Here is a 23,520-nt window from a genome sequence, read left to right as displayed (position 1 = left end):
AAAAGGCAAAGGTTCGCCCATATTGGATTCTTGCTGAAGTCATTTCAGGTTTAATTAGAATTTGATCTCCTTGATGGAGAACCCACAGAAAATTACCCAACTGTATTCTAGGAATTCAAGACCAGGATGTCCGTCCTATCTAACTTATTTTAGCCCGTGTGTGTGTGTGTGTGTGTGTGTGTGTAACCTCCTACCGTTAATGGCTTATCTTAGCTTTTGTTAAACCCCTTACTTCATCAATGTCCCCTCTGCAGATGCTGAGTGAGATGCCAAGATGTGACTTTTTTGCCTTCAAAAACTCTGTGCTCTGGAATCTCACCCATGTACCCAAATACCTAGGACAAAGACTTTCATTTGGCTGTACCTGTGTCTGAGTAATCATTTCTGATGGGCTATCTGTAATAGTGGGTGAGAAGCAGGAGAGAACGGACTGGGAAAATTGATTTCATCTTAATCCTACGTAATGATTGTGCTACTACTGAAGGTGTTGGGGTCAGAGCCTGGGCCCTGCCAATCCTAACAAGCTGGGTTTCACAACCCATCTTTAGTAGGCCAACTTAAGAGGCTGGCGATTGTGAAATGCAAAGAAAGGAGATTTATTCAAGGTGTCCACATAGATAAAGGAACAAACAGATGACTGGTGAGCGTCCAGTCCATCTTTGGAGTCCTTGTTATTCCTTGGAAACTACAGCTCCCAGACTTCTCCTGGATTACTGTCACCTGTGTGCGCGCTGGCCGCGCCCAGGTGAAGACCATTCCTCCCAGATAACCTTGCGCCCCCCGTTAAAAGCGAGCGTCCACGAGGTTTCGCTCTCTCTTGGCCCTTTTCCCCCCTACCCTTGTGTGTCGCACGTCCCACCCCTTACTGTGTTCCCCTCTCCCCATTAAAACGCACCCACGTGGGAGCAGCGTGTCTGTCTCTTCCTTTGCGTCCCGTCTATCCTGTGTTTGTCCACACACCCACGCCGCCCCGCCGCCGTTTTTAAAAGGAATAATAGTCCTGACCTATGTTGTCTTATTTGACCGCTATACAAACATTAAGTGTAAATGTGCACACGTATCACACATATATTTACAAAGAGAAACTTGTTTCTCCTCCCTTTGGCTATCAGACTTGAAGCAATGAACCCCAAAGAATTAAATGTCCCTAGATTTTCATGCTGGAGGAAAGGAGAGGTGCCCGCCAATGAAGGAGACCGACTCCCAGGAAGAGACCAATACATACCTCAGTTAACATGTATAGTGTCTTATTTCTGGTCATTGTTTCAACTTTTTCATGAAATTGTAACACTGCTACAGAAAAGGTGAAGAGAAATTAAAAGTCCTTCACTCCTGAATTTGGCCAAACTATAAATAAATAAATCATCCTTTATTAAATTCCTTGCTCCTTTCCTGAAGAAGCGGGGACCTGGGGGCCTATGAAATAACTCAGTGGGTAAGGTGCTGACTGGCAAGACTGAAGGGCCGTGTTCCATCCCTGGGACCCTCATAGTGGGAGGAGAGAACTGAGTTTGTAAGTTGTTCTGTATCCTCCATGGAGGAACGCCGACATATGCATGCACGCTGGCACATTTGCACACACACACACTACAAGTGTCTTAGGGTTTTTTTTTTCTTAAGATTTTTTTTAAGATTTCTTATTTATTTATTTATTATGTATACAACATTCTGCCTCCATGTATGCCCGCACCCCAGAAGAGGATGCCAGGTCTCATTACAGATGGTTGTGAGCCACCATGTGGTTGCTGGGAACTGAACTCAGGACCTCTAGAAGAGCAGGCAGTGCTCTTAACCACTGAGCTATCTCTCCAGCCCCCGTGTCTTAGGGTTTTATTGCTGTGAAGAGACACCATGATCACGGCAGTGCTTATAAAAGGAAGCATTTAATTGGGGTTTGCTTACAGTTTCAGAGGTTTAGTTCATAGTCATTGTGGTGAGGAGCATGCAGGCAGACATGGGGCTGGAGAAGCAGCTGAGAGTTCCACACGTGGATCCATAAACCGCAGGAAGATAGAGAGAACCTTTGGGCCTGCCTTGGGCCCTTGAAACTTCAAAGCCAACCCTTAGTGACATATTTCCTCCAGCTAGGCCACACCTCCTAGTTCCTTCAAATAGTGCTGCTCCCTGCAGACCAAGCATTCAAATCTATGAGACTATGAGGGCCATTCTTATCCACCACAGTAAGTAAATAAAATAAAAAACACAAAGTTGGCAAACCGAAGTGTATGGTAGTACACATCTTCAATTCCAGCACTCAGTAGACAGAGACAGGCAGACTTCCATGGGTTCAAGGCTAGCCGTCTACATATCTCCAGATCAACTAACTATTTAACTGTTAGGTCCCAAGAGGTGCCCCAGAATGACTCTCACTGGGTAAGCAGAAGGAGACTCTTATTGGGCAAACAGAAGCCTAAATTCAGCATTGTTTAAGAGGGCTCTGCTTCCTAGGAAAGTCACTAGTTGCCTTATCCACAGCAGCAGCCAACCACCCTCAGCAAGTGCATCTACCTCCTGCTTAACACAAACAGGGCACAATAGATCAAACCTCCCATGCTACTTCCCAGGCTGTTCTAGCCTGATCCTTCCCTCCCAATGCTACCTGTCCCCTGAAAACTGACAAAGTTTTCCCACTCTCCGAGGTTCTCTGTCCCCTCAGAGACAACCTGGCAGTTTGATTCCCCAAATAAACTTATCTTTCTACTCACAGAGTAGTCTAGTTTGGTGGTTTCACTATGCCCCTGCTTATATTAGCTAACAAATCCCTACGATATTTTTGAAAAGAAGCTGTGGTGGTTTGACTAGGAATGAACCCCATAGACTTGTGTGTTTGAATGTTGGCACATAGGAAGTGGCCAATTTAAGAGGTATGGTCCTGTTGGAGGAAGTGTGTCATTATGGGAACAGGCTTTAAGGTTTCATGTGTTCAAGCTATGCCCAGTGTGGCACACAGTCTCCTTCTGCTGCCTGTGGATCAAGATGTAGAACTCTCAGTTCTTTCTCCAGCACCATGTCTGCCTGCACACTGTCAAGTCCTGCCATGATGATAAAGGACTAAACCTCTGAAACTGTAAGCCAGCCCCAATTAGATGTTTTCATTTATAAGAGTTGCTGTGATCATGGTGTCTCTTCACAACAACAGAAGTCCCAACTAAGACAATTACTTTCATGCGATGGCATAGCTATATTTCAGTGGCCTACCACATTATCCTCACTGAAAGGAGACTCGATGCACAACTGACATGCTCTACTGGTTTCCCCCTTCATTATTCCCATCTTTCTCCAAAACCCCTGCTCCAGTGGGGTTGAGAAGCTGATTTGTGAGCCAAGTTTGCTCCTTTCCAATCTTTGGCTATTAAATTCCAATATTTATCTCTCAGACATTGTGGGGGAGAGAGAAGGGGGAACATTTGGAACATTGGTAACAGGGAGATAGTGTCTCCATCAAGGCAACCTGAAGCATAGATCTCTTTGAAAACGTAAGTCAGAGGCTGGGGATGTTTCCCAGCTGGTGAACAGTTTGTGTAGCATTCATAGGCTTTGGGTGCAAGCCCTACCACTGCATAAACCCCACAAGGAATTGGAAGATCATAAGTTCACAGTCATCCTTAGCTGTATGGGTAGAGTGAGGGCAGGCTAGGCTACATGAGACTCTGTCTAGAAAAAAGTGTGTGTGTGTGTGTGTGTGTGTGTGTGTGTGTGTGTATGTGTGTGTGTTGGGTAGGGGAGGGACTACAGCATCCTGGTTGCAGGATGTGTAGAAATGTAAGGGCATTTGGATACATGTCTCTCAACCGCCCCCAAGTGCACTTGATCTTTTATGGTCACATTTACTTCATTCTCCCATAACCACACACGAATTCCTTTTTCCCTTGTAAGATGCAAACAGCTACTCCCAGGTTTTATTTCTTCTCATCTGCTTAGCAACCTTATAGCTGGCACTTGAGAAATATCTCCTGCCTACCAACTTGCCCCAGTGTCAACACAGAACTAAGTGTTTCCTTCTATTGCCAACCCAACAGACAATGTCAACATAAATCATTAGCTCCACTTTAGGAAAATAAGAGACTGTTTATTCTGAGCGAACCAAGAGTGAGCATGGCCTAAGAACACAGATTATTTACCCTGGATGGCATGTTCCACCGTGGAAGAAGATGCATGGGGTTTTTTATTGTCACAGAACAAAGAAAATTCATGAATTGGTATATTTATTGACTGTATTGGTGGGGTCATTGTGCAAATCCTTTTTTTAAAAATCACGTTCTTCATTTATGATTGATGGATGCAAGTATAAAAAGTTTTATCTAATAACCATGAAAATACTGTATAAAATATAGAGGGTGATAGTAGAGCTAAGGATAGCACAAGGAAAAAATATTTTCTAGCAGATCTTGCTATATAGCCAGACTGGCCCTGAATTCCTATGGCCTCAGCTTCCAGAGTGCTAAGATGGTAAGTGTCTGCCGTGGGATAATGTTCTTGTACATTGTAAAGCTTTGTCACTCGTACTGGTTTAATAGAATGCTGATTGACCAGTAGCTAGACAGGAAGTATAGGCAGGGTGACCAAACTAAAAGAATTCTGGGAAGAGGAAAAGGAGAGATGCAGTCACAAGCCAGATGCAGAAGAAGCAAGATGAGACTGCCTTACTAAAAAAAGGTATCAAGCCATGTGGCTAAACATAGATAATAATTATTGGTTAATTTAAGTTGGAAGAGCTAGTTAGTAATAAGCCTAAGCCAAAGGCCAACTAGTTTATAATTAATATAAGCCTCTGTGTGTTTCTTTGGGATTGAATGGCTGTGAGACTGGGTTGGACAGAAACTTCCATCTACAGGTATGTTCTACCAAGCCCACCAGCCCAAGTCAGTTTTGACTCCTGCCTGCTATATTCTGTCTTTTCCCAATCCTGACCTTAGCCAAGGGCAAACAGTCAGCAGGCTCTGTAATATAGACAGTTTAATGTAATCTAATTCTTCTGAGAACTCTAGTCCGCACTACATACGAGAACAGAGTTTACTCAGGCCTCTGGAAAGATGACCATACAGGGAAAAACACAAATTCCACACCCTCAAAACAGCATTCAAGAGATCTAGGGTTCAGAGTTTGTTTGTTTTTTAATTTGTTGTTGTTGTTGTTAAGGATAGGACAGTTTTATTAGAGTTTACAAAAAACCCTCAGGGCAGGCAAGTTATAAACCATAGCAGCTGCCTGGAGGAAGTAAATAAAGGAAAGAAGAGCATGGAAACAGATTCCTCTGAATGAATAAATAAAGGGGAATCTGTAGTGTAGCTAGAGCAGGAAATTTATAGAATAAGAATGAATGTAACTTGGTGTAATGTAAAAGTATTTATTCTTGTGTGTGGTGTGGAAAATTACTAAGGTGAAATATTAAGAGACCATTTGCCCGTTTGAAGGCTGCACCCAGCAACAGTGATAACAAAGTAATCTTGCCACACAAGAGGGATCCCCACCCTTCTGTGGCCAGTCGATACTGAACCTAGGACACCTGGTTATTGAAAGGATCAAACGAGGGGCAGTTTCTTTTCTTTTCTTTTCTTTTCTTTTCTTTTCTTTTCTTTTCTTTTCTTTTCTTTTTTTTTTTTCTCGAGACAGGGTTTCTCTGTAGCTTTGGAGCCTGTCCTGGAACTCCCTTTGTAGACCAGGCTGGCCTCGAACTCACAGAGATCTGCCTGCCTCTGCCTCCCTAGTGCTGGGATTAAAGGCGTGCGCCACCACCGCCCGGCCCAGAAAGATTTCTGGAGAAAATGCACAGGAAGAGTATCTAATGACCTGCTACGTGCCTGAGTTTCCTCAGAAATGAGAATTACCTGAATGAAACAAAGGTGACTCTAGAGCTACCTTAGCTGGGTCATGACCTATGGTTAGGAAAGGGTCCATATTATATCAGAAAGGGCAGCATTAAACCAAGGTCTATGAGATTGTAAAGAGTTTAGGATAAGTTCTCATCCACCCACTTTTTTAAGCACTGCCATGTCCCAACTGCTGTGCTAACATGGAAGTGGACATCTAACTCTACATCAGTNAAGGTGTGCACCACCACCGCCCGGCCAAATATTTATTTATTTATTTATTTATTTATTTATTTATTTATTTATTATATTATGTGTATAGCATTCCTTCCATGTGTGCCTGCAAGCCAGAAGAGGGTACCAGGTCTCATGTAAGCCACCATGTGGTTACTGGGAATTGAACTCAGGACCTCTGGAAGAGCAGTCAGTGCTCTTAACCTCTGAGCCATCTCTCCAGCCATGAGGGGCAGTTTCGAACAGGCATAAAAGAGAGGGCTGAAGCAGGACGGTCATCTCACTTCTCATAATGGCTCTGGCACCAGGCCTCCGTGGAAAGAGAGAGCCTCCAAACCTACCTCCCGAAAAGCAGAAATATTAAACGCCTTACCCAAACATTTAATGCTCTGTCTCCTGAGTACAGAGCTTCATCTACCGAAAACAGACATTTAACGCCTTGCATCCCGAATGCAAAGCCTTATTTCCCGAGAGTGGACATTGAAGGTCTGTCTCCCGAGAACAGACTAGATACTCTGCCTTTCAGAACACTTTGCTATCCCGAGAGCAAAGCTTCGTCTTCGAGAGTAGAGAACTAAAAGACTTGTCTTCCGATTCTCAGTCACCAGAAAAGCCAAGTCTAAAGGCCCTACATTCTGAGATAGACTAGCACCAGGCCATAGACTACGCGGTCAAGGATTGATCCAGCACCCGATACCAGCTTGGAAAAGGACATCGGAACCTTATCTCCCGAGTGCAGACTATGGGGTCAAGAGTAGAGCCTCGCTATCCAGCCCCCGGTGCGGTCAGGCGTCCAGTCTGAAGAAATTCAAAAAGCCCCTTTTAAGCTGAAGAATACCAGGTCGTATGATGCTATTTCATGCGTGTATGAGAGGTTAAGAGAAAAGCATAGACGTGTTAATACATATGTTTAGTGTGTGACCTGTTAAGAGATATCTTATGGATAATTGATAAGATTAGGAAATGTTAATGGATAAGTTAAGGTTAAGAAGTGTTTTATAGATAAGTAATAGATAAGTTGTATTAAGGTTAAGAAGTGTATGAATAAGTGATAAGTTAGATTAAGGTTATGAATTGGTTTTATGTATTAGGTTTAGTAGGATTAATAATTGTGATACTGAAGTACCTGTGTGTTGCCCATTATCAATCCCCCATGCCTATTAAGATTATAACCCCATTGATGCATTGGATATTGAGGTTGCTAGTAAAGAATCATCATAAAAACAATTTTCTTGCTTGGTCTGGTCACTCATTGCTCTCTGGGGAGAAGGGCACAGAGTCCTCATAGATATTACTCGAAAAGAACCTGGAACTGAAGTCCCCCAGCTCATAACAGAAGGGGAAAAGCCAGGCTATTGAAACTGGGTTGAAGACACATGGTGAACAAGTAGACATGGCAGGGAGTGAGGCTTTAGAGAAAGAGTGAGGAAACCCAAAATATTGGTGGGAAATCCCAAAGTGTCATGGAAAGTGTTTGGAATCTATATTCTGAGGCCCCATTCCTGACCCTGCCCTCAGCACACCAAACAGCATCTACTCTGGAGCTGCCTGTTCCAAACACCACCCTCAGGGTGCCAAGTAGCAGCCCCTCCCCTAGAGTTGCTTTGCTCAAATGAAACCTAGATTTATTAACTCAGTTTGATTACCTTATTACATCAGCCGTGGCAGTTATCTAATAGCTAGGGATTCAAATTTTATCAGAAACATACTTAGAAAAGAGGCAGAAGCCTGATGGTAATGCACACCTTTAATCCAGCACTTAGGAGGCAGAGGCAGGAGGATCTCTATAAGTTCACTGTCGGTCTGTTCTACAGAGAATTCCAGTATAACCAGGCTACACAGAGAAACCTGTAATGGTCTGTCCTGTCCCTTTAAGAAACAAGCCCCACCCATTCCCCACCCCACCCCCACCCCCAGTCCACCAAGGCTAGCGAATCTTCAACTGCTTACAGCCTGAACTCTCTCTGCCCTATCTCTCTTAGGAAGAGGTGGCTGCTGCCCTGGCTCCCCTCCTCTCTCTCTCTCGCTCTCGCTCTCGCTCTTGCTCTCGCTCGCTCTCTCTCTCGCTCGCTCTCTCTCGCTCTCTCTCTCTCTCTCGCTCTCTCTCTCTTTCCCTTTGTTTCTCTCTCTCTCTCCCTCTCTCCCTACTTCCCTTTCCTTCCATAACCCACTGAATAAACTATAACCAAACCTTCTCTCTGCATGGCGTGCCTATCCTCCATCTCTGTCCCTCACCCGCCCTGGCTCCTCGTGGGACCTGCTGCCCCACCACCGGCCTGCTGCCTGGGACCCACAGAGGCCTCGGGTGGTGTGATTGGCCGCCACTCATTTCCTGCTATTGCCCTTCAGGGAACGGCACCATTTTACCATTATAAAATCCTATCCTGAAAATCCAAAAAAAAAAAAAAAAAAAAGTAAAGGTTATGCTTCTCTGAAAAATTCATAAAACCAGGAGATGACTGCCAGTAATAATCTGCTTAAATTAAACAAGTTGTTTTTACTTGATGTCAATGAGGATTTGCTTGCGTATATGTATACCACATAAGCCTACTACCCGAGGAGGTCGGAAGAGGGCATCCCTGGAACTGGAGTTACAGACAGTTGTGAGGCTCTGTGTGGTGCCAGAATCTATCTAACCCAGGTCTTCTGCAGAAGCAGTAAATGGTCTTATCTGCTGATTCATCACTCCTACCTCTGTTGGTCTTATTTTTGAGACAGGGTCTCATGTACCCAGACTGGCCTCAAATTCCATGTATAGTCAAGAGTAACCTTGAACTTCTGATCCTGCTACCTCCACCTCTGAAGTGCTGAGATCACAGTCATAAACCACAACACTTGCTTTGGTTTGTTTTAATGAGACTAGGAGTCAAACCCAGGGCCTCGGTCATGCTGAATGGGCCAACTGAGCTATATCCCTATTGCCTCTGTGTATGTGTCTGTTAATACACATATCCATATACCTCACCTTGTGTGCCTGTGTGCAGGCTAGCGGTCACCATCAGCCATTTTTCTCTATTGCTTTCCACCTTATTTTTTGACAGGTAATCTAGCTGAACCTGGAGCTTACTGTTTTCCAGAACTGGCAACCCCAGAGAACTGCCAATTGTCAAACCCATCTCCCTCCCTCAGTGCTGGGATGGCCTGCTCATGCTGCTTTACCCAGCTCCTCATGCCTGAAGAGCACACACACACACACACACACACACACACACACACACACACACATGCCAATATGATTTTATAGGTTAAAACATGAAAAGAATGATTCTGAAACAAACCATTTGTTACAAGTACATTACTTAAAATGCCGTACAATGGTGTTTTTCTGTTATTCCAGCACTCCAGAAGCAGAGGCAAGAGGATCAAGAACACAAGGGCAGCCTGGGCTACATAAGTAGAATCTGTCTCAAAAAAAAAAAAAAAAAAAAAAAAAAAAAAAAAAAAAAGAAAACCACGCACTTGAATTAAGTTGTGAGACATCTCTGCTATAAATTCCCAGATGTGAGTAAGATGGGCAGAAGGCTTTTGCCAGTGGTATCTTCATAGTGTCGGGGTTTCTGAGGAAATCGGCTGTGCTGGATCACCGTGACCCAGAGACTGTAGTCTCATGTGTAATGTTTCTCTGAGCTAAAGAACTTCGTGACCTCACTTTCGTGTGACATTTAAATCCTTTCTTAGGATTTTGTTATTCATATGTGTACAACGTAGGTACCACAGTGTGTTTAGAGCATTTTAGACACTCTCTCCCTGCCACGATGTTCTTAAAAGTGGGTGTGTGGGTGTGTGGGTGTGGGTGAACATGTACACAAACTGTAATACTGAGATCAAGAGCTGGCGTATTTAAGACAGCAAACCTGAAAGCTAGGGATTGCTACTGTGATTACATTAGACTGCAAAGTTTGAGTGCAAACTGCAAACAAGAGCTCCAACAGACAGACACGAGGGAAAGGGAAAAGGAAGAGGAATCAGGAACTGATTGCTAACAAAAGCCGTGGTCTGGAGGAAACAGGATAAGCCTGTCCAGACCCTGGAAACGACAGTGAGGAAGGAAAAGCAATTACCAGAACAGATGGGCGGAAGCTGAGCAGCTCACAGTGGCAGAGCCTCTATTTCTTCTTTTGCGATAAGGTTTTATTATTTATTTAGTTCTTAAGTCATATTAATTTATTGTGTGTTATATGGGTGCATATCCAGGCATGGATATGGAGGTCAGAGGACAACTCGTAAGAAGAGTTTTATGTCAGGTCCAAAGGAAGCTACAATTTCCCAAACTCCAAAAGGCAATCCAAATATCCCAAGATGGGCTTAGCACTGAAAATAGGGAGATTTCTGGTAGTTAGATAAAAGCTAGCATTCCTCAGGGTCTTGTGAAACTGGTTCCCGGTTGCCAAAGGAGTCATTTCCCTTATCTTTGGCAAAAGGCTCACTGGCCCTACCAGTAACAAAAGCCTGTGCTGCCTCTCGGCCTCTCGAGGTCCATGCTGGCCCTCTGGCTCCCTCAGCCCCTGTCCCCCACCCCAGGCCAAGGCTCATCTTCTCCTGAAGCCATTCTCTTTATAATTCTTGAAAAATGTCTCCCCACGCACTTCTCTCTGCTTCCCAGAGATACAGCCTTGGCTGTTTGGAATACATTTTCTCTTTTTCCACCCACGGAGCAGCCATTTTGGTCTCCTTACTGTGCCGTTCAGTTTTTGATTCCTACCTTGTAGATTCTGGGACTCAAACTCAGGTGTTAGGCTTGGTGACCAGTGCCTTGACCCACTGAGGCTTCTTAGGGTCCACTTTTACTATGTGACCTTGAACTTCTGACCTCAAAGAGATCATCTTGCCTCAGTTTTGCTGGCAGCTCAGACCACAGGGGCATTTTATTTGTGCCTAGTTCAGTTAAACTAATCTTTTGTTTGTTTATTTATTTATTTATTTATTCATTTTTATTTTTAAATTAGCCACTTTCAGGCAGCTAATAGAAGGCATATGATGTTTCCTTTTTTCTTTTGAGACAGGGTCTCATATAGCTCAACTGGTCTCAAAACCGCTATGTGTGTAAGTACAACCTTAATCTTCTGATTCTCTTGCCTCTACCTTCCCAAGTGTTATTAGTACAGCCTGCACCCCCACCTGTTTCATGTGGACCCCAGAGTGTCATGCATCCTGGACAAGGTATGTTCCCAGCCTGCACCTGTTATTTTCACTATTCTGCTACGAAGTCTCCCTTTTCACCAAAATGTTAGGCATACCTACCTGTCTCCTGGTAGCTGGAAGGAGCCTACCGATTGTTTTGCTATTCAGTTTCCCTCCTTTCTCTCCCTTCCACCCTGGGAATTAAACCCAGGGCATTTTGCATACTAGGTACCAGGTCCAAAGAAACGCCTTTTCTCACATTCCAAAGGCAGGAGGGACGAATGGCTATCTGTGGTGTCTACTAGCATCACAAAGTGCATGCTGGCTCCCTCAGTATTACCTGTTACACGTGCCAATGTCCATGCTATCTTCCGAGCTCTTCTTACCCCTTCCCCATACCCTAAACTCCATCAACTCACAAGATTCTGTCCCCCAGCTACTCATTCTCCCTATAACCCTGCTATTTTAATCTGCTTGCTCTCTGTCTTCCCTACCCCTGCTCTCCTTGTAACAGGGCCCCAGATCCTAGTGGCCCCTAAACCTTAGCATAACTGACTTCATGATGGAAATACCATTCAGGTCATAAAATTCTGCATGTAGACAGCACCACCTACCAAAATAAAAACAAAGATCTAAACCATCAGAGTCCATAATTCTGGGAAAATGTCTAAATGTACAAACCTTGCCTTTTGGCTTCTATAGTTCCACTTCTGGCTACCTGTTGTTAACTGAAGCATATCAACTCAGGATGCGGCTTTTTGTGCTTAAAAAGTCACCCGGAGAAAGGCTCGGGGCTACCCTGGGATCCCAATCACCTGCTTTAGTCACTGGCTGGCTAATAAAGACTTCCTGCTGACTTAAACCCACGTCCTGGCAGTATCCGGAGTTCTCCCTTTCTCTATGCTCCCCTTTCTTCTGCTCTGTTTCTTTTATGGCCTGGTTCAGTCTGTGGTCTACTGCCATGTTCAGTCTGTAACGGTGAAAGTAAAATGCTGCAGGTCCCCAAGTGGTAGCAGTGGGCAGTGGGCATGAGACCATGGCAGGCCATGGAAGCAACCACCCCAGGTATGATGGGGAAGTTCAACCAATCACATCTGGTTAGGGTGTGGCCGCCTGTAGCCCAGGTAGAAAAACCTGGGTAGGTAGGCATGTGGGTGAGCGTGCGCGTGTGCGCTCTCTCTACGACCAGTGCTCACTGGACCATTTTGGATTTCGGACCTTCCACTCTTGTAGCGTGTGAGTTCCCCCCACCTTTTTTTTTCTTTCTTATTTATTTCCCCATTTTCAATTATTAAATTATATCTGTTGTTCTTGAGCTGGTCTGGTTATTTATCGTACCAACCGAATAAGTCAACACAGGTAGAGAACCTCCGAGTGGGTGGGGCTTGTCTCATAACAGGACATGACAGACCATTACATAGTTTACTACTTTCTTTCTCTGCTCTGGACTCTTCCAGATGTCTCTAGATGTTTTCTTTCTCATACCTATAACAACAACCTTCCCCTTAAGCGTTCTGTGGAGTGGTTATGTTGTTGGTTTATACACTAGGCAAGTGCCTTCCCATGGAGCTCCGTCATGGCTGTCTCCACTTTCAATAATCTTAATCTCCCTTTTCACTGTCAGTTTTTGCGGCCTCAGTCAGCATTCGGCAGGAGTCTCCTGGTTGTCTCCGCAGCTCCTCCACTCCTTATCCTTTGTTTTTAGGTTCTAAAGACCGAAACACGGGGCCTGCTTTCAATCTCCTGCTCAATTTCCTGTCCAACTTCCCTCAATGATGGACTGTGACCTCAAAGTATAGACCAAATATACCATTTCCTCCTCTGAATTGCTTTGGGGGCTAGTGTTTGTTATAGTAACAGATTGAATCTGGAACAGTTGTGCTAACCACTATCCCACCAATGTTTAAGCAGCGCTGGGAAACTGAACCGACTTCTAGTTGCTGAGGCATCAGTTCTGCCATGCCTGGTTCTCTGGAAGCTCCTTGCAGACCTGGAGGGGGTAGGGAATGTAGCTCAGCAGGATAGTATTTGCCTGGTATGCTTGAGTCCTAGATTCAATAGATGCAGGCAGTTCCCCAGGAAAAACAAACAGCCCTGTCCCCCCCTCATCCCCCACTGTTTCTTGTGACAGAAAGCCTGCAGCTGTAAATACTTTGTCCCAATGATGTCTTTATCTGTGTTCTCTAATCCTGGAGTGACTTTCTTCCAGAATTGGAAGCCAACCCTTTGAAATGTTATCATCAACAAGGTCCAGCCCTTGTTTACTACTCTCTGAGGAAGGGTGGGAACCTGTGACAAGCACCAGTTTAAGGACTTGAAAATCTAGCTGTGGTGCAGACCTGTGACCCCAGAGTTCAGGAGGCAGAGGCAGGAGGATCAGGAGTTCAATGTCATGCATAGCTACATACTGTTATGCCCAGATCATGGAATCTCCCCAAAACCAACTAGGAGACCAAGTGCTGTATGTAAAAGCAAAGAGCCTTTATTCTTACACAAATTTGCAAATTCAGACTCCTTGTGTGTCCAATGTATTGGAGTAGTCTAAAAGCCCCAAGCTTAGGTAGGGTTGGTTTTCTATAATAGCAATGGTGGGGGTGAGGGATTTCTAAGGTTCAGGACCCCTGATTGGCTGACATTTGTCTAGGGTGTCTTGGTGAAAAGAAATGGGTGTGTGCTGGCAGGTGATCCTATCTACCATGGTTGGAACATTTGGAATTTCCTTTGGATGGTCTGTTCCTGGGTGGTGCCTGGGTAGTCTCAGTTTGTGGTCTTTCTTGGAACCAGGTTAGGGTAAACTACTAAGACTCAGGCCTCTATTGAGCTTGTCATGGCTAGATCCTACACTTACAAGTTCAAGATCTACAGAAAAGCCTGTATCAAAACAAATATACAACCCCTAAAGAAAACAAAACCTAACAAAAAGGGCACAGATGATAAAACCATACCCTTTAAAGCCTTCAGCCCTGTTGCTAGGGAGATACAGGAGCCCTTGCTAGGTGTGATTTCCGGCACCTATGCAGTAGCTCACATTGGGCTCAAGAATGCCCTAAAAACAAGGGCTGAAGGGAGATATCTGCCAGGCCCTGGAAGAAACCCACCCTCATCTTGGCCATCATGGAGGAAGACAGCAACTAGGGGATATGGGGCTCAGTCCCCCTCCCTGAGCCTAGGGTAATCTTAAAGGTGGAGGGGAACCAATTTAATTCACGGTGGGCACCGGAGTGGAAAGTTCAATACTCCTGACTTCGGGAGGCCCCCTATTCAAAGACAGACCTGGGTCTAGGGAGCTGTTGTATGAGGAGCAGGCCACTTGTTTGTTCCAGCTGCCCAGCTAGCTTACACCCAAAATAACCACACAGAAACTGTATTAATTAAAACACTGCTTGGCCATTAGCTCTAACTTCTTATTGGCTAACTCTTACATATTAGTTTAACCCATCTCCATTAATCTGTGTATTGGCACGTGGCTGTGGTTTACCGGAGATTCTAACCAGCATCCTTCTGAGGCGGAGGATCCATGGCTTCTTCCTGACTCTGCTTTCTTCCTCCCAGAATTCAGTTCTGTCTCCCCTGCCTACCTAAGTTCTGTTCTATTAACTAAGCCAAGGCAGTTTCTTTATTCATTAACTAATGAAAGCAACACACAAACAGAAGGAACTCCTACACCAGGGGGCCATAGGGACCAAATTTTACCCATGGAATAACCAAAGAACAGTGGACTTAGGAATGGGACGTATAATGCATTCATTCTTAGTAATACCTCAGGGTTTCAAAAACTCTCCCACCATCTTTGACGAGGCATTGCAGGAGGACCTGGGGGAATATCAATTCCAAAACCAGAGGTAAGTCTGTTATAATATGCGGATGACATGTTGCTTGCTGTGAAGGACCGAGAAAGTTGCATGAAAGAGACTGAAAACCTGTTACACAACCTTGGAGATCTGGGGTACTGAGCATTGGCAAAAAAGGCCCAAATCTATCAACAACAGGTAACCTATTTGGGATATGTTCTTCAAAAATAGCAAAGATGGTTGACTGAGGCCGGAAAAGAGACTGTGTTAAAAATTCCAGATCCCAAAATGGCCAAACAAGTTAGGGAGTTCCTGGGGATGGTGGGATTCTGCCGCCTTTGAGTTCCTGGGTTTGCAGAGATTGCTAATCCCTTGTATGAGGTCACAAAAGGAAGCCAGGACTTTATATGGACAGAGGAGAGACAAAAAGCACTTGTAACCCTAAAACACAAGCTCCTAGAAGCTCTGGCCTTGGGACTACCAGATGTAAACAAACCCTTCACCCTGTTTGTAGATGAAAGCCAGGAATAGCAAAGGGAGTGGTTACCCAACTTACCGAGCTCTGGAAGCAATTGGTGGCCTATTTGTCAAAGAAACTAGATGGCCCCCTGATGTGGGAAGGTCATATTTCTATCTGTTGCTTTCATTGGTCAATTAAAGAAAACTGCTTGGCCCTCATAGGTTAAAACATAGGTGGGTGGAGTAAACAGATCAGAATGCTGGGAGGAAGAGGAAGTGAGCTCAGACTCGACAGCTCTGCTCTCTGGAGCAGAGGCCATACTCCCCTCTCCCGGCCAGACGTGATGAAGCAAGCAGCCAGGTCAGACATGCTGAATCTTTCCCGGTAAGACCGATGCTACAGTTTATTAGAGATGGGTTGATCGGGATATCAGAATTAGCCAGTAAGGGCTAGAGCTAATGGGCCAAGCAGTGTTTAAATGAATACAATTTGTGTGTTGTTATTTCAGGGCATAAGCTAGCCAAGCGGCCAGGAGCTGGGGGCGGCAGGAACACAGCCTGCAGCTCTTACTACAGCCCCCATGTCTACACATCATCCCAGCAATGGTGCTGGTAGACAAAGATGCAGATAAACTAACCCTAGGACAAAGCCTGACCATGGGTACCCCACATGCCATTGAAGGAATCCTAAAACAGCCACTGGCTGAGTAATGGCAGGGTCACTTACTATCAAGACCTGCTGTTAAATCCTGCTAGAATAACCTTTCAGGTACCAACCACACTCAATCTGGCCACATCACTGATGGACCCAAACTTGGAAGCTCCCCTCCATGATTGCGAGGGAATCCTGGCACAGGTGCATTGCGTCCGATCCAACCTTCAGGACACCTTGCTATCAGACATGGAAGAGACCTGGTTCACTGATGAGAGCAGGTACATGCGGGATGGACACAGGTATGCTGTGGTAGCAGTCACCATGACATTCAAGGTGATTTGGGTAGAAGTAGTGCCCCCCCCCCACATCAGCCCAGAGGGCTGAACTAATAGCCCTAACCAAAGCCTTAAACCTGGGAAAGGACAAAAGGATTAACCTTTACACAGATCGCAGGTACACTTCTGCCACCCTACACATCCATGGAAAGAGGGTTGTTAACCCAGAGGGAAAAACTATCAAAACAAACAAGAAAACCTAAGCTTAGTACAGGCTCTGTGGCTTCCCAGGAAACTGGCTGTGATGCATTGCCTGGGTCACCATACGGGGACCAACTTGGTTGCTATAGGAAACAACCTAGCAGACAAAACAGCCAAGGAGGTGACCCTAGATAGACTCCACCTCACTCTACCAGTCCAGATAGACCCAGGGCCATGCACCTCCCTCCTCCATGCCACAAACAAGAGGACACTGACTGGGTTACTAGAGTCGAGGTAGTTCGCAAAGAAAATGGCTGTTGGCACCTCCCAACTGGGAAAGTCCTCCTCCCATAATTGATGGGCCAACATGTACTGTACCAGATCCATCGCTCCATCCATATGGGGACCAAAAGACTCAAGAACTTGCTCCAGAGGTCACCTTCAAAGACATGCCAGTCAGCTGATTGACATATATATATATATATATATATATATATATATATATATATATATATATATATATAATGCAGGAGTGTCAAATGGTAAATGTTTACCATACAAGAGGAGATAAAGGTACCCGGGCAAGAGGAACTCAACTTGGAGTATAATGGGAGACTTCGCTGAAGTCAAACTAGGAAAATATGGTTATAAATACTTGCTAGTCTTTGTAGATAACTTTTCAAGCTGGACGGAGGAGTTCCTGACCAAACACGAGACTGCCTATGTAGTTGCCAAAAAGATTCTTGAAGTAATTCTTCCCAGGTTTGATGTCCCACACATGTCTGGGTCAGATAATGGACCTGCCTTCGTCTCTCAGGTAAGTCAGGAAATAGTGGCCACACTGGGAGCCAAATGGAAGTTACATTGTGCACACAGACCCCAGAGTTCAGGACAAGTTGAGCTGGTAAATCAGACTCTATAAGAGACCCTCACCAAATTAGCCCTGGAGACTGGTGGGGACTGGGTTGCCCTCCTTCCTTATGCTCTGTTTAGGGCTAGGAATACCCGCTATCAGTTAGATTTAACCCCCTTTGAGATCATGCATGGGCACCCTTCTCCTCTTATCCCCAGCCTAGTCTGAGCTAATTGCACCAGTCAGGGAAATAGATTTAGTCCAAAGTCTAAAAGCACTCTCCCAAGTTAGGGCCGAGATCTGGTCAAGACTAAAAGAGATTTACTCTACTGCTTACCTACCTAAGCTGCATACCTTCCAGCCTGGAGATTGGGTCTTGGTCCTGGCGACATCAACACCGCAGCATCAAGCCGTGCTGAAAGGGACCATACCTGGTGATCCGTACGACTCCCACCACAATCGAAGTGGATGGAATTGCCCCCTGGGTTCACCACACCCACATTCGACTATTCCATTAGTCACCAGTGGAGGAAAACTGGAAATCACACCTAGATCCCAGCAACCCCCTGCGATTAAAACTTCACTAAAATGGCAACCTTGCTACTGCTGTTGGCCCTGCTTCTGCTCCAGATGCCGGACTGCGCGCCACCAACCAACCCCCATCAGCCAGTACAGCAGACATGGACTGTATACATTCCCAGGGCTGGACTTTCACCCGCTGGAGCGCTGGCGGTTCATCCAGGTCAATGGTATCTTTGCCTAGGACACACCTAAAAATTTTGGTCAGGATGTTGGGGAAGGGGAGATTTTTATTGTGCAAAATGGAGATGTGAAACCAATGCTAGTCCAGGGCACAGTGTCAGCAGGATTTAATCCAAGTCACCTGGAAATATCCCCGGAGTTCTCCTCCTCCAGGTCCCCTAGGGATGATTAAATTCATCCCCGAAGGTAAAAATGCAGACTGGGTAACACCAAAACATGGGGACTGCGATTTTACGACTCCACTGGCTCAGATTACAGGGTGCTCATCTCTACAGCCCAGTCTTTCCAGCTATCCACGTTTTCTATAGGCCCAAACATTATTCCGAGCTGCCCCAAGGGTACTCGAGCTCCGGAAACCTTGCTCCCAGAGATATTTACCCCAATCCCGCATTTACCTTCCACGACACTGTACCCTGCACCGGTTTCACCTTCAGCTGACAGACTACTAAAATTATGCGTCTTTTGCATTCTTAAATAATTCAGCCCCTAATCTCACCACTGCTTGCTGGCTTTGCCTATATGCTCAGCTTCCATATTATGAAGGGATTGCCATCATATCTGATAATACCGTCACCCAAGAAGCTTCCTGTTGCAGATGGCAATCTCAGGTCTCACTCACCCTGCCTGGAATACAAGGTTATGGCACTTGCCTTGGAGAGGTGCCCCCCCCCCCAATCTAAGACAATATTGCAACAATTTCGTTGCCCTGAGTCAGCAGAAATGGGGTACATTGTACCCCCCCCCCCGAAGGTGCCTGGTGGGCCTGTTCCATCAGCCTAACTCCTTGTTAGTAAGTATAGTATAAGTATATGCATATACTTAGTATCATTTCCAAGTATTGGATCATAGTTAGACTCATCCCCGAGGTGGTCTACCATGACACCGATTTCCTAGCCCATGGTCAACAGCTCCCCTTCTCAGGACAAAGAGAGAGCCCTTTACCACCCTTACCTTGGCCATCTTCCTTGGGGCATGGTTGACAGGATTAGGCATGCGGACCGCAGGCCCTGTCACCCAACAGGCTGGATACCAGCATCTACGTAAGTCCATTGACGAAGACGTCCAACACCTAGAGTCATCTATGTTGAGCCCGGAGGCCTCCCTAGACAGTTTAGCTGAGGTAGCCTTACAAAATAGAAGAGGACTAGATCTGTTACTTCTTCAGCAAAAGGGCCAATGCACGGCCCTAGTAGAAGAGTGCTTCTCCTATGCCAATAAGACAGGGGTAATTAGGCAAACAGTGGCTAAAATACAGGACAGTTTGTTACACAGACAAAAGGAACCTGACGCTTCCCAAGGATGGTTTGAGTCCCGGTTTTCATCGTCCCCTTGGCTAACAACATTGGTAACTTTAAAGATTTAAAAACTTTGCAACATCAAGAAAAACAGGGTATCTAACTAGGACATTGAGTTCAAGCACAAACCACAAAATGTTCCTGGCAGCTGGCCACCTGTCAACACCCAACTTCGTGGTCTACCAGGGAACAGCAGAAGCAACCGCTTTGGGGAGGCGGGGCATGCTAGAGATAATTCACACCTGTTGTTATGTAAACCAGCTTCCTTGACCCAAAATAAACCCGGCTTGCGGTTTTTGCCTATATATGCCAGCCTCAATTGAGAATGGGGGCTTCACCCTACTGTGCTACGCTGAGTAGAGGTTGAGCTCCCAGCCTGGCATGGACTTCGCACGCTGAATAAACCTTGCTTTTGCATTCTGGACTTGACTGGATTCAGGTGGTCTCTCTGGGGGTCTAGACTTGGACACAACAAGCTTGACTTGTTTTGTTCTAGCAACAGAAAACTATGAATGTAGCCTGTGACCTTCAATTGGTATGTTCATTTCCTAGTATCATGTTAATGCAGTCTTTTGTCTTACTCCTGCCTTTTGGGGTCAGGGTGTATTTTGACCAATTGGAAAATAAATACGGGCAAATTTTCAGTACTCGCTGTAATTCCTTCCCCATACTATTCTGTTTCTTTGTCTTATTGTTTTCATTCACATCTTCATATTCTTTACTATATTTCTAAATCCCCATGCTTCTACCCTAGGAAAAGGTATTTTTGTCCAGGCTGGTCCCCGGCAAGAAATTTTTGCTTCTGAAATTCCTTTTTTTTTTTTTTTTTCCAAATTCAGGCTCTGGGCAACTGTTGACTGCCAAATCATCTTCATTATTTGTTATAGCACTGAACCCCAGGGACACCAGCCTCCTGGGATTTTTATATTTGCTATTTTAAAAATAGTCATAAAACTGGTAATAAGATATGAAAATTAATAACATTCATCTTTGTCTTTGAAAGTAATTACATAGTCACTGCACAAAGTTGAGAAAACAGAGATTAAACAAAATAGAGAAAATAAGATCAGTTCTATTGTGTTTCCAAAACTCTGAGAATCTCAATAATTTCTCTTTCTCTCTTTTCTTCTTGTGTGTGTGTGTGTGTGCACATCTGTGTGAATAAACATGTGTGTACATGCATGAGGCTCATGTGTGGAGGTCAGAGAACAACCCTTGGGAGCTAATTTCGTACTTTTACAATGTGGATACCAGAGGTGGAAAGAGAGATCATTAGGTCTGGAATCTAGTGCCTTTACCATCCCCCAGTCCTTGATAAGTTCTCTCTTTTTTTTTTTTTTTTTTTTTTTTTTTTGAGGCAGGGTTTCTCTGTATGTGTGTGTTGTGTACCAAACGTGTCTCAACATTTTTCAGTCCACATCTAACCCTAATTTTTATTTTATCTTGGAAAAGGGTTTCATGTATCTCAAGCAGGTAGCTGAGGATAACCTTGAAGCAATCAATCTTCCTGTCTCCGTCTCCGCTTCCTGAGTGCTGATACTAGAAGACACTAGAAGATGCGCTACTATACCGAACTTTTTCCTGCTTTGAATTACTTAGAAAATACCATCAAAGGCAGGTCATGAAACTGAAAGTGCTAGTCTCAGCGAAGGTAGGTTAAATTGTTTCTAAGCAGATGACTGTACACTGCATGAGTTTTCCTGAGGTGGTGCAAACACATATCTATTTTCCTCAAATAGGGCACTTAGTGGCAGAGCAAATAGATGATTCTTCCCAAGTCCTTCTTAGTGAATTGGTGGGTTTTATAGAGTTATTTATTATAATAGGTGAGGGGTTACCCACAGGGGCACGGGTGGCTGAAAAGCAACTACAGACAGAAGAAAATCTCACTCCAGCTAAAAGACCCCCAGTGTAGGGAGACTCTCACTCAAGTCTCGGGATAACATGACCTCCCCAGTAACTCACAAGAGACTGTCCTTGTTGCAGTCATGTGAGGTTTTAATCGATGAGAAGGGAACCAGTGCACTGGGGCCGAGACTCATAACCCATGCAAGGGAAGAGTTCGACCCTGAGTGACCAAGAGAAGTGGTTTTTATAGGAAGAAACCACAGCCCAGTAATCCGAAAGGTGCATGGAGGATGTCACAGAAAATCACAAGAGGGCAACTCTCTGCCTCTCAAGATCACTCAAGGTCATAATCAGCTAGTTCCTGAGTCCGGAGCCATTTTCCCAAAGATTATAGTAGGGACTATTGTCCTAAGGATGTTTTCAGAGAGCCCCACACCCCAACTGTATTGAGAACTGTTTGTTGGCAGAGCCCACCCCATACCCAACTATCTTGAGAGCTATCTGTTAGCGGAATCTGCCCCACATTCCAACTATCTAGAGAACTGTTTGTGGTTGGAATCACAAAAGGAACGATTTCGTTTGCATAGAGAACACTAGGTGTGTCGACTTGTGACCATTGCTGCCCCTGCCCCCACCCCAAGCCAAATTCCTCATTCAAGGGCTTTATAAGCCACAACCCTTTCGCTAATACAGTGAGACCTTGACAAGAACTCTGCTTGGTCTCCTTTCTCTTTCCCGCCCACGTCTTTTCAGATCGGGACCCTGGAATAACTGACCTGCCAGGCAGGTTACAACCCTAGACTAACTGACCCACTGGGTGGTTACATTCCTGAAACACAGTATTCCAAAAATACCAATGATAATCACAAGGGGGGAAACTCTGGTTCTCAAGATTTTTATTTTTGTGTGTGTGTGTGTGGGGGGGGGTTAATAGATGTCTTTATTTGTTCCTCTCTCCAACACAGCCCGTTTAAATAAATCTCCTTGATCTGATTTTCACCATTGTCTTATAAATTGGAGGATTGTTGCCAGGCAGTGGTGGCACATACATTTAATCCCAGCACTTGGGAGACAGAGGCAGGTGGATCTCTGTGTGTTCGAGGTCAGCCTAATGTACAAAGCTAGTGCCAGGACAGGCTCCACAGCTATAGAGACACCCTGCCTCGAAAAAAACACAAATAAATAAACACACATATACACAGACAGACAAACAACCAAACAAAATGAACTGGAGGATTGTGGATGAGCAGTCCAGCACAGCTTGTGAGGATGTCCGAAGCCCAGGCTCTGATCCCAGCAGTGACTAAGCTAAGGCCTAGTCACCAATGTGACAGTGTTGATAGGTGATGGGCCATTCTGAGGTGATGGACGAAAGTCTTCCTCCCAGAAGTGAACTCTTATTCTTGTAGGACTGGGTCAGTGATGGCGAGAACACTGTGAAGCATCTAGTTGCCTCTACCCCTGCCCTCTATTTCCCATGTGTACATTGGATGTTCTGACACACTTCTGTTTCCCGATGCTTCTGCCACCTGATCTACTAGGTTATGACCAGGAGGAGACCCTTACCAGATGCAGCAACCCAATCTTGAACTTTCCTGTCTCCAAAACTACAAGCTAAACGAATCCATTTGCTTCGCAAATGGCACAGTCTCTGGTATTCTGATATAGCAATGGAAAATGAACTAACACACTAATTCTTCCCAGAAGTGCTTTGTTTTCATGTGAAGTGTTATGTGGGAACCTATGGAGCTTGGGCTATGGTTTCTGATATCTAGGGAGCAAACTTTCCACCTCACTTAACGGTTGTACCTGCATTACTTTTCTGACTCAAACACCCTGACTCTGTATAATTTAGGCAGAATATGTTCAGAACCTCACAAGAGATTCTTCTTCTTCTTCTTTTTCTTCTTCTTCTTCTTCTTCTTCTTCTTCTTCTTCTTCTTCTTCTTCTTCTTCTTATTATTATTATTATTATTATTATTATTATTATTATTATCATCATCATCATTATTATTTTCTCAAGATTATTCTCAAGATTACAATCTAACTTTATCTTCAGCTAGTTCCTGAAACACAGTCACTGAACCAGCTAATCCTGAAAGACCCTCGAAGAGGACTTCCCTTAAGAGGAGACTCCCCCGAAGCCAAAAAACAGGCCGAGACCACATGGATGCAAATAGCAAGAGGTTTATTGGGTAAACACAGGTACCTGCGGG

General features: G+C 44.9%; 1 protein-coding gene across 7 annotated transcripts; it reads left to right on the top strand.

Moving 5' to 3' along the window:
- The first annotated feature begins 15,691 nt into the window (after window positions 1–15,691).
- LOC126505268 (uncharacterized) lies at window positions 15,692–23,237 on the top strand. 7 transcript variants are annotated; one of them, XM_050148050.1, is made up of 4 exons: window positions 15,692–15,800; window positions 16,185–16,369; window positions 17,209–17,363; window positions 17,746–20,100. In XM_050148050.1, the coding sequence occupies exons 2-4, from the start codon at window positions 16,246–16,248 to the stop codon at window positions 18,160–18,162; spliced, it is 696 nt and encodes a 231-aa protein (XP_050004007.1). In that variant the 5' UTR covers window positions 15,692–15,800; window positions 16,185–16,245; the 3' UTR covers window positions 18,163–20,100. The 7 variants fall into 7 exon arrangements, 6 of the variants coding, with proteins under 6 accessions (XP_050004007.1, XP_050004006.1, XP_050004011.1 ...); XM_050148049.1 differs by having other exon boundaries at window positions 15,925–16,369; XR_007592841.1 differs by lacking the exon at window positions 15,692–15,800 and adding an exon at window positions 20,909–23,237 and having other exon boundaries at window positions 15,810–16,369; window positions 17,746–19,991.
- The last annotated feature ends 283 nt before the right edge of the window (window positions 23,238–23,520 follow it).

The sequence above is a fragment of the Alexandromys fortis genome, unplaced genomic scaffold, assembly GCF_014885135.2.
Source record: "Alexandromys fortis isolate MF-2015 unplaced genomic scaffold, M_Fortis_MF-2015_v1.1 scaffold_57, whole genome shotgun sequence".
NCBI lineage: Eukaryota > Metazoa > Chordata > Mammalia > Rodentia > Cricetidae > Alexandromys > Alexandromys fortis.
The sequence above is the reverse complement of the archived record's forward strand: the minus strand, read 5'-3'. Positions and strand labels throughout refer to the sequence as shown.